Raw genomic sequence first — 18,995 nt, 5'->3', positions numbered from 1 at the left:
CCTCCTCCGCCAGCTCGCCACCGCTCCTCAGGGGCCCAGTGGAGGAGCCACCCTGCGAAGCGCATCCGGGCAGAGATGGGGGCCCGGCTCCATGCCGTTGCCTCCCTGGAGGGAAGAGAGCCTCCTCTCTGGAGGAGCAGCCGCCAAGACGGAGGAGGATCCAGAGGGGTGTGGGGCTGGAGTGAAAGGGGGCTGGGGCCCCGGAGGGGCAGAGCTCCCGGGCCTTGAGCCTGGCTGCCTTCCTCGGCGGCGGCGGCTGCCCCTTTTCCTGCCCCTCAACCTCACCTCTGCAGGGAAAACCAAAGAGAAAGCCCTAACCCTGCCTGTAGCTGGGGGAGAAGCTGAATACGGCTGGAAGACGGGCCCCCCGTCAGTGGGGGATATTCCTGGCCCAAAGGAAGCCCATTCAGTGGTGGGTTCGCGGAGAGGCAGAGGAGGCATTTGCCTAACGGCAGCAGATTTTGCCCCTCCTCAGCTTTGGCCACCCCTCTCTGTGGGCAAGGAGAAAGCCCCCCTCCCCTTCACCTTATTTTTTAAAAAATCAGGGAAACCTTTTTAGTTTAAAGGCAAAGGGCGGCAAAAAGCTGAATCCGCCCCTGAACCATTTCCGTACATTTAACTGCTTCACCTGATTTATGCTGAGCGCAGGTATTTTTGAGGTGCTGCCAATGAGAGGGTCTCTCTGGGTGCTGAGACGCAGGCCCCTACAGGGCCACTGCTGTGCCCATCCCACCCACCCCTCACCAGATCCCTGCCCTCCTTTGCTTGCAAGATCCAAGCGGGGCGGGGCGGGGCGGGGGTCCAACTCCTCAGTTCCCGGCCCCTGGACTGGCAATCAGCCAGCAGCAGCAGCAGGACAGCAGACAGCCCTCGCCTCCTGACCCCCTTGGTGGGATCTTCATTCAAAGTATTAAAAGGGCCGGTGGTTCTGTGCAAGGCATGCAAAACACCCCGGCATCAGATCAGCACCGCTGCAGAGAGCAACCCCTTTGCACAGGGTCCCGGACGTTTGCTACACCAGAAGTGTGCGGCCACAGAATGCAAAGATCGGGAAAAGGCTATTTTGGTGGCCAGGTGCTTGGCACAGACCACCAACTGGCAACGGCTGCCTCTGCCACTGCTGCCACCGCCGCTGCGTGGGGAGGCTCTCTTGCTCTTCTGCATGCCGTTTAGTCTGGAAAGCCACAGAAAGATGTGCAGAAGAGGAGCCTCGAAGGGCCCTGCCTGGGGCGGGGGAATGCGTGCATTTCATTTTCTTTATGTATTCAGTTTATTGTTTAATGTACACACCACCTTTCATTAAAATAATCCCAAGGCAGACGCAATTGAAAGTACAAATACATTTGAAAGGAGGGAGTGAGAAAGTCAAGCAGCCCACCCCGCTCTGCCCTCAGAAGGAGGCAAGCTGGGATGCTCCTCCCTTCTACTCACTCTGTAGTTCTCCGAAGAGAGCAGCAGGTCTGTGATGGGACCGGCTTGCAGAGAAAACTGATGCAAAATCTCCCCGGTAAAGAGGTCCCACCAGATCACACAAGAATCCTGGCTCCCCGAAACCAGCCAGCTGCGGTCAAACCGGGTGGACTGGCCGTGCAGGTAAAGCAAGGCGGTGACGCTGCTGCTGTGACCCCGGAGGACCCCGTGGGGCAGGGCGTCTGCGTGAGAAAGAGAGGGGAGCGGGGAGGGTCACGCGGGCCTGTGCATCCGCCTCTGGGCACAAGAGAGGGCCTGAGGTGCCTCGTCTGAAGCAAGGGGGGCTGCTGCCCTCACACCTTGTGTGACCCCTTCTCTCTCTCTCTCTCTCTCTCTCTCTGGATGGGTTTGTGGGTTTTTTGCCGTCCCCTCCATGTTGTCTTGGCTGCTCCCCTGAGAGGACAGAGAGGGAGTCCCTCCAGGGCCGTCTTTGCTTTCCCTCCACGGGTGGAACTGGCAGCCACCTTGCCACAGGACTGGGCTGCATTGGATAGCTGACGCCCCACAAATCAGGCGGGGAGGCCAGAGGGGTGCTCGGCTGGCGGCATGTGCAGGTCCCACAGAGGGAGGAGGGTCGCATCAGTCTCACGCGCAATCCCGCTTGCAGCCCTGCTTTGTGCAGACCCACACCTCACCGAGGAGGAGGGCAACGCCCCTGAGGAGGGGGTCATCCAAGCCCCAGCCGGGATCTGGGGGGCGGGCATGGGCATGGCCGTGGCCTCCACCGGAAGCACCTCGGGAGAGCGGCCTTGGCTCCCAAACTGGGGCAACTGCCAGGAAGAGGGGCTGCCCAAGGGTGCTCCCGCCCCCTCCCTGCCCCACCAGTCTGAGGCAGCTCTGGGGACCGGCCAGACTCACGGCGGAGGGCTGGTGCCTGCGCAGAGACCCCCGCTCGGGCCCTGCCTTACCTCCCGGGGAGGAGCCGCCTGCCAGCAGCCGGGCCTTAGCGGTGGGCAAGACCAGCACCACCAAGATCTGGCCATCCTCGCAGCCGCACACCAGCCTGTCGCAACTGGGGATGTACACAGAGGACCAGATGGTGGCGCTTCCGTCCCCCACGTCGGCCCCCCAGAGAGGCCCGAGGAGGCTTGGGGCCAGAGAACTGTGGGCGCCAAAGTGGTCCTGAAGAGTCGAGGAGGCTGCGGTGGGGATCTCTAGGGAGGAAAGCCAGAGAGACGAGAGGAAGGGAGCCGGGCGGCTTGCAGCTCTGGCAGGGCGAAGGCACGGCCGGCCTCCGAGGCTCACCCTGCTGCAGGCAGCCCCGAGGCAGGCGTGGGGGGGAGGCCTCGTCCTCTCCTGGTCCGGCCCTGGAGGCAGGGCTGTCCTGAGAGAGCCCCGGAGCGGGGCAGGGCCTGGGGCAGATCAGCCGGCGGGTGGGGCTCCCAGTCACTGTTGGTGGCCGTGGCCGCCCTGCCCGCCCTGCCCTAAGGACAGCCCTCGTCTTGAGTTGTGACAGGCAGGCCCTTCACCCAGCACCACAGCTATTGCGTGGCAGCCTGCGATGTCCGGGCCAGGCACCCCTACAGACCCCCACACTGGGCAGCAAAAACACCCCCGACTAAGATACGCCAAGGAAGCAGGAGGTCTGTTCTGTGCTCACAGGGGGTCTTGGGGTACGCAGGGCGGGATTTCAGAGGCCAGTCGCATGGGCTCAGAAAGAGGTTCTTCCTGCCACCCCTTCAGTCAAAGCAGGAAGAGTGTGGCTCGGGCCCCTCTAGGGCAGGCCCTCCTCCTAGAGACCGCCAGGCCCTCTTGGCCACTTGGTTTTTAGCAGCGCAGCCTCAGAAGACGGGGAGGATGTCCTCACCTCTTGGAGAGCCGTCCAGGGTTGAGACGGGAACGTCGGGAATATGCCAGAGAGTGATTCTCCCAGAGGCATCTCCAGAATACAGGATCTTATAAAAAGGTTCCTTCCTTTCATTCAAGAAGCCCATCATGTGAGAGAAGCTCTGTTAAAAGAGGACCCCAGAGGGCCGGCCGCGTCGGTCAGGCTGCTGCCACGAAAACCAGCACCCTGTGTGAGGGAGGGGAGCTCAAGGGCGCCAGCATCCCGGGGGGGCTCACCAGTGGCACTCAGCACACCTCTCAGCCCGGGAAGTGTCTTGACTGGGAGGCAGGTGGGGCTGCTGCGTGTGGGTCTCGGGGCAGTGACTTTCTCAGGGGCTTTGTGAGAAGGCCCCCGGGAGGCAGGCAGTGGCCGGGTTTCATCGCCTTTGCTGGCCACCCAAAATGCAGCAAGCAGCGACGAGGACCCCGACCGGACCACTCCGGTTACCTCGTTCTCTTCCACATCCGTCAAACAGAGTAAGAGCGGGGGGTGCACAGTTTCTCGAAGGGCTCTTCCACTGGAGGGCTGGATGCCACGTGAAAGACCGCTACAGAAATGCGGAGGGGTCAGCGCGCTGGGAAGGGAAGCCGGGTGCCCACGGATCCCTTTCTGCTCAGAGGGCCAGGGCCAGCTGCCCGTGCTGGACATGGCTGCCGATCTCTCCCCGGGCCGGGCCCAGGCAGGCGGCTGTCAGAACCTGGGCAAAGCCGCCCACACCCACCACCTGATCCCTGGCAAGACAGAGAGGCGGTCCATCGCAAGCCCCCCCCCCTCACGCTCAAGGGGTGTGCCCCCCCCCGAGCCCACCTGTTCGGCAGCTGGTAGATGAAGCCTCGTCCATCTTCTGTCCAAACGATCAGCCGGTGAGCAGCCAGGATGTCGCCCCCAGCAAAGCTCTGCCCGCGGGGGCTGGATTCCGTCCCCAGCAAGGAGAAGTCACAGTAATCGTATACCTAAGACACAGAGGAAGAGGGTGCCGGCGTGGGGCTGCCCCCCCCCACTACTGAAATGCACCAACTGGGGGGTGCTTCAAGCCGGGGGGGGTGGCCTCATGCAGGACTCTCTGGCCAGAGGAAGGCAGATGCAGCCACGGTTGCTGGCCACGTGGGGCTCCTTGGAAAAGGGGGCGGAAACTTCAACTGCACACAGCAGGGTCGCCAGAGAACTGCCTGCCCTGTGGGCAGCCCTGAGAGCCGAGGCTTCCAGGGTGACTCCTCCCACCTCCTGCGCTGGCCTCCCGGTGGCCTCCCGGCTCAAGTCCGAGAGCAACTTCTTGCCGAGAAGGGGGCCGAGTTCTCCAGAGGAGGCCTTTCTCGTGCACAAGCCGGCCCATCCATTGTGGCCACCACCAGAGGCCTGCTGGGCTTGCGGGGGCCGGGCCGGGCCTGTGGAACTCCCTGGCATGCTGGGGAGTGGCCTGTGGGTGGGTAGCCCAGCGTTTCCCACCCACCAAGCCTTCCACTTGCATCTTCAGCAGGCTGGCCCCGGGTTTCCGAGGGCCTGCCCAGGGCAACCGCCCTCCACAAGCCTCCTCCTGCCTGGGGGGACCCGGAGAGGGCTGCGCTCCTGCCGCCCCCGCAAGAAGGTGATGGGCACGGGGTGGCCTCAGGGACCACCAGCGGCAGCCCTGCTGAAGGCCCCGGGGGCCAGCCCGGACGACCCCTCGGCTCTTGGCTGCTGCAGCTGCTGCTGGGGCCTGGAGAGCTCCTTCCCATCGCTCCCTGCGAGTCTGGCCTTTGCTTCCGGGCAGCCTTGGGGGGCCGCTCTGTGGGGGAGGGGTGTCCGCCTGCCTGGTGGCCATCTGGGGCGCCACTCCCTCTCTGTGGGGAGGAGTGAAGATCCCCTCTGCAAGGAGGGAGCTGGTACCTTCCAGCAGCTGGAAAACACCACGAGGAGGAGCCGCCCGGTATAGCTGCAAAACCGGAGAGCGAGGCAGGGGGCACAGCCGAGAGGCCTGGCTTCCCGTTCGTGGACACCTTCCTTCTCCTGCAGAGAAAAGAGGAAGCACGGGGGGAGCATCGCCAGGCTAGGCCCAAGAAGCCTCTCGGCCACCATCAGGAACGGGGCCTTGCGTGCACAGAAACCTTGGGTTTGGAACAGGAGTCCAGGAGAGCCCCACTCCGATAAAGGAGGAGCCTGCTTCACGAGGAGACCGTTTCTGTGCCCTGCCGGCTTCCACTCCCTTCTGGGGGCCCAGTGCCCTCCTCGTGTCACTCCGCACGGAGCCGTCCCCTTTGGCGCCCCCCTGGCTTGTGGGAATGGGCCGCCACTCCTCCTCCCGCCGGGGGCCCACCTCCTCCTCCTCCCTTCGCCAGCTTGCTGCCCAAACCTCCCCAGCTCCGGAGGTGCTGCAGGTGCCGGACTCCGCACGCATCCCAGACGCCCAGCCACGGAGTGCCCACACCTGCCCAGGACGGCTCAGGTGAGCCCAGCCCGGGGGAGCAGCTGCGTCTCCTGCAGGGAGTACCCACAACTTCTCCAGCCCTGCCGCTCTCCAGGCGAAGGTCTCACTGGCCTGGCCACTCGCCCCAGCCGGCCCAGTCCTCGTACCTGGATCCTGCTCACGGAGGAGGACAGGTCCCAGACTTTCAGGTCTCCTGCCACGGAGACGGCTATCAAGGAGTCCTCTGGGGAGAAGCAACACAGAGAGGTGAGGGCGAGGGGGGCAGTGGGGGGCAGACGGACCTGGGCCCGTCCTGGTTGCCTGGGCAGAGCAGAGGTGGCCGGGGGCCGTGCCCAGGGCGGTGGCTGGTGCAGCGGCGGCAGCGGAGACTCTGGGCCGCCATCTGCCCCCCCCGGCCCCGGACTCTTGACGATGGCTGTGCCTGATGCTGCCCTGGGGCTGCTGCTGCGGTGGTGGTGGCGGCAGGAGCCGGGCCGGCTGGCTCTGTCCCTGCGCTTGGGTCGGCTTCTTCCGGCCGGGGCTCCCCGAGCAGAGAGGCCCGGATGCTGCTGGCTCCCACAAGCCCCAGCCAAAGGCCACAGCAGCAGGGAATGCTGGGAGTTGCCGGCAGCCACATCTGGGAAGCCCATTTGTGGCAGGGAGCCTGCCGGCCCCCCTCCCTTGAGCCCCTTCTGCAGCCCAGGCAGGAGAGGACCGAGGAAGGCCAAGGAGCCAGGCCGGATCGGGTCCCTCCGGATAGAACCTAACTAGAGGGGAGAGTCAGCATAGCGTAGTGGTTAGAGTGCTGGACCGGGAAGACCCGAGTTCGAATCCCCATTCAGCCATGAAACTCACTGGGTGACTCTGGGCCAATCATGTTTCTCTCAGCCCAACCTACCTCACAGGGTTGTTGTGAGGATAAACATAACCATGTACACCGCTCTGAGCTCCTCAGAGGAAAAGCAGGATATCAGTTTAAATCACAACAACAACAACAACCACCACCTGCCACCCAGGAGCAGCGGCTTCTGCCTCTTTGCAGCAGCTGGGATGGCTTGCTCCTCCCTCCCTCCCCGCCCAGAGCCACCGCACTGCCTGCAGGCTGGCCATCCGTCAGCGAGAGCTGTGGGGCTCTACCTGATGAATGGCCAGCCTGCAGGTGCTCCAGCTCTCAGGCAGGGCGGGTGAGAGGAGCAAGCAGTCCCCGCGGCCCCCTTGGGCACCTGCCGGGCTCATCAGAACGAGCCGCCACCTCTGCTCCCCCCACCACAGATACAGATTTCCACCAATGGCTGCCCCCCCGCAGCCAACCGGGGAACGAAAGCTGCAGTTGTGTCTGGTGTGGCCAAGCAGGACGCGCCAACCGCACCTCTTGCTCTTGGGACGGGGCGGCTAAAAGCAGCAGAATCGCCAGGCTGGGCACAGGCGGCCTCCTCCTCCGGGCCAGCTCAAGGCCAGAGCGGCCGGGGGGGGCGCGAAGCAGGCCCCTCAAAGCACAACTTGGCCTGGCAGCCCGCCTAGAGCCAGCCCAAGGGAATGGGGCACCCCTGAGGGGGGGCCAGGGGCCTGGGGAGGCAGGCAGAGCCCGCTCAGGGCCTGAAGGGGGGGGGCTGGCCCCAGAGGGGCAAGGGGGTCCCTGGAGGAGGAGGAGGAAGGTGGGCTGGAGGGCTGGGAGGAGCGAGGGGCCACAGGGCCAGCAGAGAGGGAAGCGGCCAGAGGCCTAGCCTGGTGCCATGCTTTGTGGGCAGGTGACCCAGGCTGGACGACAGACGGTGGCCCTGGGTTGACCCTCTGATGTCCCCCGACTCCTCAGACCAGGAGGATTCTGGGATATCGTGTGGCTGTAGCCGGCGGAACTGCCTGCAGTTCTCGATAAGCCAGGGAGTCAGTGCCTGAGCCCTCAGGACTCTCCAGGAAGAGAGCTGGTCTGGTGGGAGCAAGCCTGACTTGCCCCCTTAGCTAAGCAGGGTCCACCCTGGTTGCATATGAAGGGGAGACTAGAAGTGTGTGAGCAGCACTGGAAGATCTTCCCCTCGGGGGATGGAGCCCCACTCTGGGGAGAGCATCTAGGTTCAAGTCCCCTCCCTGGCGGCAGCATCTCCAAGAGAGGGCGGAGAGAGACTCCTGCCTGCAACCTGGGAGAAGCCGCCGCTGCCAGTCTGTGAAGGCAAGACTGAGCTAGGTGGACCGGGGTCTGACTCCGTGTGTGGCAGCTCCCTCGGTCCCTAATGGGCCTCCTGCCCGGGCTGTGTGTGGTGCGGTGGCCCGGCAGGGGCGACTCTCCCGCAGAGCAGCGGCCACAGCAGTACCTTGGATCCTGGGGGAGTGCACCAGGCACATGCAGCGGACCCAGTCGGAGGCCCGCGACGACTCCAAGCGGTGGAGCAGGGCCAGCGTTCCGGCGTCCACGACCAGGACATCGTTGTACTGCCCACAGCAGAGGAGCCAGCCGTCCCCCATCATGCGGAAGGAGCTGTGGTAATACTGGGCGGCGGGGAGAAGGCGCAGCGGTTAACCCTCCCCACCCCACCCCACACACACCCACGCCCTGGCGAAGACGGCTTCCCACTACAGGCCTCCTGGCTCCCCTGAGAGATGGAGACGGGCGGGGCGGGGCGGGGCGGGGGGGGGCTCGTGGCTGGCTGTAAAGCCGCTGGCCGGCCCCTTCCGTGCCACGGAGGCAAGCGAGGGCAACACCAGCGGAGGGCTTAGCCCGCAGGGCCACTCGGCTGCACCCAGAGCAGAGGCGGGCCGCCCCTGGCCACTGCTCACACCTCCCCAGAGCGATGCCCCGCAGGCGCACCCCAGCCCTGTGTGGGCCGGGGGCCACAGGCACCAGCGGGGGCGCCGTGCGTGCGAGGAGGAGTGGCTGGGAGCAGCCACGGGGTGCAGCAGCCCTGCGGCCCCCACCGGCCTCCCCAGCCCAGGGCTTAGACCCCACAGCACCCCCGGGAGGCGGCCCCGGCAGCCTCCCAGCAAGAGAAGCCCGCGTGAGGGATGCTGGCCGAGGGCGTCCGCCAGGACCGGGAGCCCCCCTGGCACGGCTGCTGGGGAGGCCAGGGCGGCCCAGGGCTTGGCCTCCGGCGTGCCCCCCCCGTCCTCCGAGGAGCTCCGGCGTGGGTCCCTCCGGGCGGCTTGGCCAGCGGCTCCTGTCGCTCGCAGCCCCCGCCGCAGGCCCCTCCCCTCCCCTCCCCTCCCCTGGGCTGCCTGCTGAGGCTGAAGGCCGAAGGGGTGAGGGCGGGGCTGGAGGGGGGGCTGCCGCGGAGCTGCCCCCTCCCCGGCAGCAGCCTGAAGGCCAGGAGGCAGGCGGCGGGGGCCAAGAGCCGGCCCAGGCTGAGGCTGCCCCCCGGGGCCCCCCGTGGGGCCTGGCGCCTCTGCGATGGGAAGGGCTGGCCGTGCGCATCCCGCCCCCAAGACCCCCTCGGGGCTCCTCCTCCTGACCCAGGTGTGGCCCTCCAAGCTCCCCTCGCTGGGCAGGCCGCTGTGCGGAGAAGCCCCTTGGCCAGGCGGGCAGCAGAGGCGGCGGCGGGGGGGGGGGACTTACGCAGATGGCCGTGTGCCGAAAGGGGAGGGTGGTGTGCTCCACGCACTGCCCACAGGCGACACTCCAGAGGCACATCTCCCTGCCAAGAGAGGGCGCGGCGTTACGCTCTGCTCAAGCGGCTGCAGCCGGGCCCGGGGTTTCCCCAGGGCAGGCTGCCGGGCGGGGGCGGGGGGGGGGGGGTGGCTGGCTGCTGCTGCTGCCCACTGCACCGCTGTCTCCGTAGTCGGGGCAATTCTGCCCTCCCCTCCTCCGCGGCCGCGCAGCCCAGCTCACTCCAAGGGCAGGACAGGCCTCCAACCCAAGGGGCCATTGTGGCTCCTGTTACCGCTGGTCCACGTGTCAGCACAGCAGCCCTCAGCGGCTGGAAGAGAGGAAAGTGGTTCTCTTTCCGCCAGGTCTGGCAAAGCAGAGAGCATCTGGCTGCTCTGCTCCCCCCTTCAAAAAGCAAAGAGCCCCCCCCCCGGAGGCCAGAGGCAGGAAGGGCCAGCGAGCCACACAAGCCCCCAGACCTCCACACCAAAGGAACGAATGAGACTCAAGGAAGTGCGAATTAACCGAGGCGCGACCCTGTGGCGCTGTGGCAACGACTTCAACGGCAGCAAGCGGGCCTTTTAGTGTCATGCCTTCAGTGAGGCTGTACAGGAAGCTCTTCGGTGTAGAAACCCATTTCCTGCGGCTCATTGTGGAACCACACAAGCCAAGCCTGGTCCGCATTTTAGAGTACAAGGAGGAGAAACGCAGCCCCCCCACCCCCACCCCCACCCCCGCCGCTGTTTAAGAGGCTTCCAGTTCAGCCGCCAAGGATGGTTTGTGGAGGGGCAGCGTGAGGAGCGCGCACACACACACACACACACACACACGCTCCCCTTTCCGTGGCAACCCTACCCAATCTCTGTTGGGGGCGAGATGGGGGAAAGTCTTGTTTAGAGAGCCCCCATCTCTGCTCTTCCTTCCCTTGAAATATTATTTTGAGTAGTAAGGTTGGGAAGAAACAGAAATAATGGAAATTCGGATGAAATCTGGTCATGTGCCAACAGCACTCCTCGGTTGGTCTTGACTGTTAACCAGTCACTGTGTTTGTTTATTTCATGCCTTGCTTTAACCCACTTTTCTGCATCAAGATGCATTCAAAGCAGTACACAAAATAAACCAAGTGCATTAAACAAAGACAAAACCAAGAGCAGCAGCAGCACCACAAGACCCCCTGTAGCAAACACAGAGTCCCACCTCTCTGCTCCTTGCTGTCCGCTCTCTCCAGATCTGAAGGATTCTTGGCCGGTGCCAATATCATACTAGAGCAAATACAGCTGCCATCCGCTGGGATCCCATGTGGAGACCGAGCACCACTGACTGGATCTCATCTGCTCCAGAACCAGCTCAAAGGGACACAGATTCAGAGGCCAGCTGCTGGCTACTCCGGTGTTTGGAGGGCGGCTGCTTAAGCAAGCGTGGGCGGGCGGGTGCTTAGAGAATAGTCAGGCATCCCTCTGTGCATTTGAATGAGATACTCAGGAAAGCAGGTTTTCACCAGGGTGCGGGGGGGGGAGGGGAGAGGGGAGGGGTGTGCAGTGAGTGGACACAAGAGGGGAAACACAGCTCTGCAGTTGGGAAGAGCAGAGGAAAGGTGAGTTGTCTGGAGGGCAAAACAACCTTGGGATTGCAGGCAGGTGCTCTCTCTCGCGCTCTCCATCTGGTGTGCGGTGGCAACAGGGCTGTTGCCACAGAGAGGCAAAGGGCCATTGCCTTCCCAAATGAAAATGCTGCCTCCCCATCTGAAATATTCTTTCAGTCCTCAAATTCCTGACGTTTCAGTAATTTAAAACCTCAGCTATGAGAAATACACCTTAGGCATCCAAAGGGGGGTTGGGTGGGGTAAAGTTATTGGAAATATTGTGCACACAGAGAATACAGAAAATGCAAATCCAAGCACAGCACCATGTCCCTCCAGGGACTGTTGCTGCGGTCTACCTTATGTTTCTTTCTCGACTGCCAGGGAGGCATCTTCGTTATTTCATATTTATTTTTCTGTGTACACTGCTTTGAGAAGATTTGTTGAAAAGCTATACACACATACACACACATGTGCGCATGCACACACACCCCTATAATAGCTGCAGTTGTTGGAATGATCTTAAATTTTTCTCTTTGAATTCAAAGGAATTCCCGGACATGCTCAGTGCCCTGAACAAACCAGGAAGCGCTGCCAAGATTTGTAAATTGCCATCAAAATACTGCAGCCTCCTCCCCATTGTTACTGATTGGGGTGTGTGTGTGTGTGTGTGTGTGTGTGTGTGTGTGTGTGTGAGTGCTTGTTAAGCCCCTTGAGCACCCTCTTCAGCACACCTCTGACAACAATAAAAGGCAGGGGCAAGGTAAGACACACCTGGCATCCGCATGAAATGGTCTTTGCAACTCAATAGGATGAGATCTACATGTGAAAATGTTTGGAGAAGTGGGAGGAGACATAAAGCACCTTTCATTCTGAAAGGGATGTACTACAGATCTGTGCTTAGTGAGTGTTCTGTAGTGGTGATTATGTTTGCTGGAGTACATAAATATGTGATGGAATTCCTTACACCAGTCATATTATGTTAGTTGGCAGAATTTTGCAAACTAAGACAAGTTTGCCAAAAAGCACATCTGGTGATCCTGTTTTTTTTAAATAACCTTTTTAAAAGGGATTGCAAATGAAAGTCCCTCACAAGTTTGCAGAGAAAGCATGGCAGGATAACGTGTGTGCACAATATGCTTCCACTTGCTGTTATGTAGTTTACATACAATTATTTCTTATGTAGAAAACACTGAGGTGGTGGTTCTCCTGCACAGCCTAACCCAGGCTAGGGAAGCCCAGAACCGCCAGGATCAGACCCGACCCTGGCAGGGCAGCTCTGCTTAGCCCGGCTTTGAGCTGGAGTCAAATGCGCCAGCATCCCCGGCTCCCGGACCACGTGCGAGCTCGGGCTGCTTCCAGCCTGGCCTCCCATAGAGAAGGGCGCCTAGAGTGCCCGTCTCCTTGGGGAATCTCTCAACGCACCACGGTGCACGGGGCATTGTGGGATGCCTTGAGGGACGCATCGTCCCAGCCTCCAGAGCTGCACACTGCTCGGCAAAGTGCTGCTTGTCTGGGAGCACACAGTCTGCAGTGTGCTCACCTGGGAGGAAGGTAAGATTTGCACAGCCGTCACTGAAAGCAAGAGCATGGGAGTGTCAGAGAAAAGCCATGCCACTGACCCGTCCTCGGCTGCGCTGACCACGTAGGGCTGCTTCTCAAAGTCCCTCGCCTTGGCCAAGCACGTCACTGATGCAGAGTGACCCAGGAGGATTTGCTTCGGGGAAATCTGGAGGAGCAAAGAGCAAGGGGGCGGGGTGTGTGTGGCCGCATCAGGTGAGAGCAGCTCCCTTCCCTGACCACCTCATGCCTAGAGGAGGGGGAGCAGGAGCTGGTGGGGGAGGCAGGCGTGGAGACCCCGGCAGTGGTCAGGAGCCCCTCCCCCCCGCAAGAAGGAGGAGAAACCAAAGTCTCCAGCAGGAAGAAAGGGGCCTTCCAAGGGCGTAGCTATAATTGAACGAAAGGTTCAAAGAACACGGGCCCCCAGCTCCTGAGGGCCCTCCAGGTCCTTCCCTCCCTATTTTCTTCATTCTCTCCCTCACTCTGGGGGGCCGCCCGAGAGAGGGATGAACACGGGCCCCCTCTCCCCTAGCTACGCCCCTGGGGCCTTCCCAGCTAGGGCTGCTGCTGAGCAGTTCCCAGAGGCTGAACCCCATGATCAGGGGACGGGCCGCTCAGTAGGCACCCCGGCGGCAGGGAGGGGATAAGGACCCCGCAAGGCATCCGACCAGCCAGGCAGCCACCTGGCCTCACCCACCTGCAGTTCTGGAGAGAGAGTCCAGAGACAGAGTTGTCCCTCCTGGCTGCCCGTCACGATGGTCCTCTGGTCCTCCGTGATCAGGATGGCAGTGATGCTGTGAGTGGGGGCTTGGCTCCCCCACAATGTCACCACCTGAGCTGAAGACCTCATGCTGTGCTCACCTGGAAACCAAGCAGATGCGAGCCCTGAAGGACAGCCAAGCTGAACTGGGGGGCAGCAGTCCCCTCCTGGCCTGGGCGGGGTGGGGCGGAGCCACCCCTCCCCAGGGCCGGCCCACAAAGGGGGCCTTGAGGTAGGTGTGGCCTGCCCAGGGGGGGCACTTTGCCCAGCCCCCCCCCCGCCAGCCCTACAGCTTTCTCTGACAGGGAGCTGCTGCAGTCCAGAAGCATCCATGGACCACTCTGGCCCAATCACCAGGCATGATCTGCCTAACATCCCAAGGTCAGCTGTTTGCACTGCCAGGCGCTTGGAGCAAAGGCACCAAGGCCGTTTCCCCAGACGCGGCGCGGCACCCCTTCTCTAAAAAAAGACCTCCCCTTTCCAAAGCAAGAGGGCAATCAGCAGACACAGCCATGCGCCAATGAGTGCGGTCTCTTCTGCCAATTGACAGACTCCGCTAGTTTGCTGTGTGCTTCCTGTTCCGAGACCCTTTTGTGGGGAAGCAAGTTGGGGGCATCAAGAGTAATTAGCTGGGTTGCATGGTTTTGTCTGAGGTGCTGGTGGTGGGGGATTTGGATGCATCTGAAGCAGAACTTCTGATATTTGATCCACAGGTTTTGATCAGACTCTCTTGGGAGAGGCCAACTCCTTTCCTGCAAAGTCAGCTCTTGCCCTGGGCTCTCCACGCTGCCTGTCGCTTCTCAGCTGCCCGCTCCAGCCTGCTGTGCTCACACAGTCCAATCCAGTCCCCCCCCCCCGCTGGGAAATGCTGCTCAACGCAGGTTGCCAATTCATTTTCCAACGTTGGGGATGCAGTCGGTGATCTCACATACAGTGTTCTACGTTTGCCCATCTGCCTGTCCACACAGTCTTTCCTGAACTGTTGCACAGGAACACAGGAAGCTGCCATATTCCAAGTCAGACCCTTGGTCCATCATGCTCAATATTGTCTCTACACAGGCTGGCAGCGGCTTCTCCCAGGTTGCAGGCAAGAGTCTCTCTCAGCCCTACCTTGGAGATGCCGCCAGGGCGAGAACTTGGAACCCAGATGCTCTTCCCAGAGCGGCTCCATCATCCCCTGAGGGGAATATCTCGCAGTGCTCACACATCAAGTCTCCCATTCATATGCAACCAGGGCAGAGCCTGCTTAGCAAAGGGGACCAGTCCTGCTTCCTGCTACCACAAGACCAGCTCTCAGAGGCCTGGGTGGGAGGGGGTTGGCACCACAGTCCCAATCCTACCCAGCGGGCGTGGCTGGCTGCTCTTACTAGCTTGTATTTGGAGAGCCTGCCCCCTTCCCTGGGGAGGAAGCCCCCACCCCACCCAAATGGCCCTGGTGTTCTCTTCCTGCTCATTGTTTGACTTGGCCCTGTCCCACCAGCCCCACAAGTCTCTTAGAACAAAATCACAGGGCTTCCGTCCTCAAGGCAGGCCAAGGGAACCCCTCCATGGGGCCCTAGTATATTGCCTTCCATCTTTTATGGGCGGGGGGCGGGGAGAAGGCAGGGGGCAGCCAGTCAGTAGGGGAAAGCATCCCTGGAAAGGATTCTCAGCCAGAGGAAAGACCCCTGCAGACTGTTGCGGAGGCTAGAAAAAGAAGACAAAAGCCGGGTCGGAAGATCCCCCAGCTTGGCGCTGGGCAAGAGTGGGGAGAGGTAGGCGGAGCTCCGGGATGCCTTCCCAACTGAGGGAGAGGAAGGGCTGTGGCAGAGGGGCCTCCTGCTTGGCCCACCCTTCCTCCCAGGCCGGTGGGGCCTCCACGGCCTGCCTGCCGCTCCACCTGGAGGCCAGCCTGGTCAGGGCTGCCTCCTGTTCTGCCTCCACGGTCCCTGCCAGCTCCAGGGGGGGCCACCCTGCCTCCCACCCACCCTTGACCACTGGAGGCCTCCTGTTCACCAGAGGAGTCCCTGCTGAGTGACAGCCATCTCCCCCCCCCCCGCCCGTGCCGGGGCTCAGCACGGGGCCTCCCGAGGCCCAGGCTGAGAATCAATACAGGCCATTTCAGCGAGGGGGGGCGGGGGGCGAGGCGGCAGCAATCTCTCGTTTGTATTTCTCGGATGAGAGGCCCAAGGAACACGTCTTCCATTCCCCGGCAGCACCATCCAAAGGAGCACAGGGAGGGCAAGTCCGTCCTCCAGCTGCTGGTTACATCAAATTCAATTTTATGATGTTAATCTCAGCCTGCCACTCAGAAATTTTCTCAGAGGGATATGATTTTTCTCTGGATTTCATTTAAGAATGATTTTCTTCTTCACCAATCAATAAAGAGATGTTTTCATCAAAATACTCGATCTTGGGAGAATTCAGTTGGCCAAACCCTTTCCGTGACCCGATATTAATTAAAATAGTTTATGTTGCGCCTAAGCGAGGAAGCAGCCGCCGCCTCTCCATGCTGGGGGGCAGCGCCCTCTGGCGGCCTCACTGGACTCTGGCACCTCAGACAGACAGCGCTCTGGCAGGCAGGGGCACCGGGGGGGGCTTGTGGGGGCCTCATCGGCTGCCTGCCAGGCTTCGCCACCACCGGCTGCTGCTGCTGCTGGAGGCAAAGGCTGGGAGAGGGGCTGCCACGGAGCAGGAGGGGCGCCTCCCCCAGGCCAAGGCCCTTTCCAGACATGCTCATCTGAGCAGGCCGGATTTGGGAAGCAGGTCTTACGGGGCTGGCTTGCCAAATTCCACGGGAAGGAAAGCTTGAGGATGGAGGCGTCACCCGTCACCTCCCCTCCACATTCACGGGCTGCCACACTGGAAGAGCTTGCAAGCCAACCAGGCTAGTCCGGGGTGGGGGTGTCCTGTCCTCCTCCTCACATCATGAGTGGCAGGAGCGGGGTCCCTTTCCAGGCTGCGGGGGGGGGGGGGAGAACCGCTGGAGGCCAGCCCGGTGGTGGTGTGCCCCAAACTGCCACCCCGCCGTGTCAGGAGGGAGGCTGGGCCTCCCGGTGCGGCTGGCCCCGAGCTCTTGCAAGAGGGGAGGGGAGAGCAGAGATTCCCAAGGGCCAGAGGAGCAGGGGCCTGTGGCCAAGGAGAGGCGCGTGCACGCGCGCGCGCACAGACACACACACACACGGGGCGGGGGGGCCGCTCCCACCAGGCGCCCCGGCCTCTTGATCCCCGTCCCTGGGGTGGTGTGTGGAGGCCGCCGCGTCCGGCTGAGCGGCTCTCTCGGGCGAATTCCAGCTGCTGCCAGCAGCGCACAACGGGCGGCGGGGCTCCAGAAGGCCCCTGCTGCACGTCCGTGGCGGCCCAGCGAGCAACCCACGGCCAGACCCACATCCTCCCCACCGGCCGCCGCCGCCCTTAAACGAGCCAAAGTGGGAGGGCGGCAAGCGGGAGGCTGGAAGGAGCAGGCCCCGCCATCCATGCAAGCGGAGCCGATCCTGCCTGCCCCGAAGCGGGGAGGGAGAGGCAAGAGGCCCCGCCCCTCCCGGAGCAAAGCGGGGCGGCAGCGGCAGCAGCAGGACAGCAGGCGAGCGAGGGCTGGAGACGCGCCGCGCTGCTGCTGCTGCTGCTCCTCTGCTGGGGGCGCCCCCCCGCCGCCGCTTCCCGCGACCCTCGGCGGACTGCCGGTCTCCGGGCGGCCGTGCCTTGCGTCCGGGGGCTGCCGGCAGCCGCGTGGCTACAGGGGCGGCCGGGCGGGAGGAGCCGCTGCTGGCACAGCCCCCACCCGCCAGGCGGAGGAGCCGGGGAGCGAAGGCCGGCTCGGCCCGGCGGGGAGGGACGGCGCGGTGCCGCCGCGACCCCTCCCTCGCCCAGCTTGTTTGCGGGTAAACACTCGCCCGCCGCGCCTGAGGCGGGCGTCGCAGCCGAGCAGGGCCGGAGGAGGCTGCTTGCCGTCTCTGGGCGAAGGTGACCGCTGGGTCGCCCACGTGTGTCGGAGCAAAGCCGGAGCAGGACACGAGCGGCGGACTGCCCAAATGCAGGCTCAGGGTGCCGCCGCCCCCCCCCCCCCCGCCAGCACTGCCAAAACTGGGGCTTAACTAACGATGCTAGGGAAGAGGTGGCCTCTGCACATACACAGAGTGCCTTGGGGAAAGCAGGGGCAGGGAGAAAAGAGCGGTCTGCCGGCCCAGCGGGGCGTCCCACAGGGACCCTGGCAGGAGATGGGCACGTGCGGAGGGAAGGCGGCCCCTTGACACGGGGCGGGTTGGGGGCCTCGCCCCGCTACCCCCGAGAAAGGAGGAGGAGGAGGACCAGCGCCCCGCGTCTTCCTGGAGCGGCCGGGCCGGGCCAGCCCAGAACTCGGCCGGAAAAGAATCGGCAAACAGAACCGGGGAGCCGAAAGAGTTGCCGCCGCTGCTCGAAGGAGGACTCAGAGGGCCGTCCTAGGAGCCCCCTCCCCGCCCCGCGCAAGGGCTCCTTCCTCCACCCGGCCTGCGACTCCCTCCCGCCCCGGCCAAGCGGAGGAGGAGCTGGGCCCAGAGGCAGCCGGGGGCGGGGGGGGCACAGGCAGCCCCCAGCCCGACCGCCCCCCCACTCCGCTTCCTCTCCCCCGGGCCTGTGCGGTGGGGGGGCTGAGGGTGCCGGGGGGGGGGCGCCTCGCGCTCTCACTCACCCGCCCTCGTGAAGGGCTCGCGCGGCTGCGGAGGGGCTCGTCCTTCGGCTTCCCCAGAGGCCACGTCTGGGGCCTGCTCCGCCCGAGAGGAGCGCGCCGAGTTCCCACCTCTGGCTTCTCCGGCCCCGACTGCTGCCGCTGCCGCGCCGCCCTCCGCCCGCCCTGCTGCCGCCGCCGCCGCCGCCGCCGGCCTCACCTGCGTGCGCTGCCCCACCTCTGCTGGGGCCGGAGCGGGCGCTGGCTGGAGCAGGTGCTGGCCGGGCTGGGCCGCTCCCCGCCTGGAGCGCCTCTTCGGGCTCTCCGTCTGGGGATGCTCCAGCTGCCCAGAGAGGGGCGGGGGGGGCAATCCTCCTGCGGCCCCCCCCCGCCCAGTTGCCGAAGATGGGAGCATCCTTTGGATTCCGAAAGATGAGTCCAGTTCCCTCCTGCTGCTTGAGGAGGAGGCCTTGGCCCCCCACCCCACCCCGGGCTTCCTCCAGCCTTGGACAGAGCTTGGGCTGCAGCCAGGAGGCAGGTGGCCGGACCCTCCCCGGACCCCCCTCAAGATATGTCCTCCTCTGTCTGCTGGTGGGGCAGCAGCTTCTCCTTTGCCTACTTCCCCAGGTGCCCCACACGGCCCTTGGTGGGGGGGCAGCAGCAGCAGGCTCCTGGGCCTGGGTCGCCTGTATGTTGCTTTTGGGGAGCCCCCCCCCCACGGAGGATGTGTCCGCTGCTGCTGCTCCCCATTGGGCAATCAGGGGAGCCTCCCCAGGGCCGGCCAGTCTCCCCCCTTGTGGAGCGCCCCCCCCCGCAGGCCCTCCCCGGGGCTGCTGGGTGGGGCTGTGCTCTCCTTCCTGACTCTGGCCTGATGAGGCAGGTGTGGCTAGAGGAGACTCCGGGCTCTCCTGCCTGCTCCGGGCTCCCCTTGGATGGCGAGGACCGGAGGGACTAGGCGGGCTGAGCACCCTCCCTCTGGCTGCCCTCTGCCCAGGAGCTGCCTCCAGACCCCCAAGCGGTCGGAGGGGGGAGCGTGGATCAGTCCTCCTTAGCACAGCTCTCTGGAGCCCCCCAGGCACCCTTTGCTGGGTCCGGGGAGCAGCTGGCCCCACACACGGCTACAGCAGTCGGCTGCCATGGTTGGGGGGGTGCTTGGCGAGTACCCCCCACTCACTCGAGGGGCTCTGCTGCTGAGCTTCCCTTGCTGGCCTCTCCCG

General features: G+C 63.7%; 1 protein-coding gene across 5 annotated transcripts in view; it reads right to left on the bottom strand.

Annotated features, from left to right (window-relative positions):
• Positions 1 to 17,931, bottom strand: part of WDR72 (WD repeat domain 72) — a 55,656-nt gene extending 37,725 nt beyond the window's left edge. For 4 of the 5 annotated variants that reach the window (XM_053272774.1, XM_053272775.1, XM_053272773.1 and 1 more), the window contains exons 1-12: positions 17,803 to 17,931; positions 13,092 to 13,255; positions 12,457 to 12,563; positions 9,226 to 9,304; positions 7,991 to 8,165; positions 5,849 to 5,925; positions 5,165 to 5,284; positions 4,106 to 4,251; positions 3,746 to 3,845; positions 3,278 to 3,419; positions 2,379 to 2,624; positions 1,432 to 1,652 (exon numbers count right to left, since the gene is read on the bottom strand). In XM_053272774.1, the coding sequence (XP_053128749.1) occupies positions 1,432 to 1,652; positions 2,379 to 2,624; positions 3,278 to 3,419; positions 3,746 to 3,845; positions 4,106 to 4,251; positions 5,165 to 5,284; positions 5,849 to 5,925; positions 7,991 to 8,165; positions 9,226 to 9,304; positions 12,457 to 12,563; positions 13,092 to 13,244 (1,566 nt within the window). In that variant the 5' untranslated portion in view covers positions 13,245 to 13,255; positions 17,803 to 17,931. Of the gene's footprint in view, positions 1 to 1,431; positions 1,653 to 2,378; positions 2,625 to 3,277; positions 3,420 to 3,745; positions 3,846 to 4,105; positions 4,252 to 5,164; positions 5,285 to 5,848; positions 5,926 to 7,990; positions 8,166 to 9,225; positions 9,305 to 9,550; positions 9,679 to 12,456; positions 12,564 to 13,091; positions 13,256 to 17,802 lie in introns of those variants that run through there. The other variant, XM_053272776.1, reaches the window with a different exon arrangement.
• Positions 17,932 to 18,995: the final 1,064 nt, after the last annotated feature.

The sequence above is a fragment of the Hemicordylus capensis genome, chromosome 10 (genome assembly GCF_027244095.1).
Source record: "Hemicordylus capensis ecotype Gifberg chromosome 10, rHemCap1.1.pri, whole genome shotgun sequence".
NCBI lineage: Eukaryota > Metazoa > Chordata > Lepidosauria > Squamata > Cordylidae > Hemicordylus > Hemicordylus capensis.
Note: the sequence above shows the minus strand (reverse complement) of the source record. Positions and strands in the feature narration are given on the sequence as shown.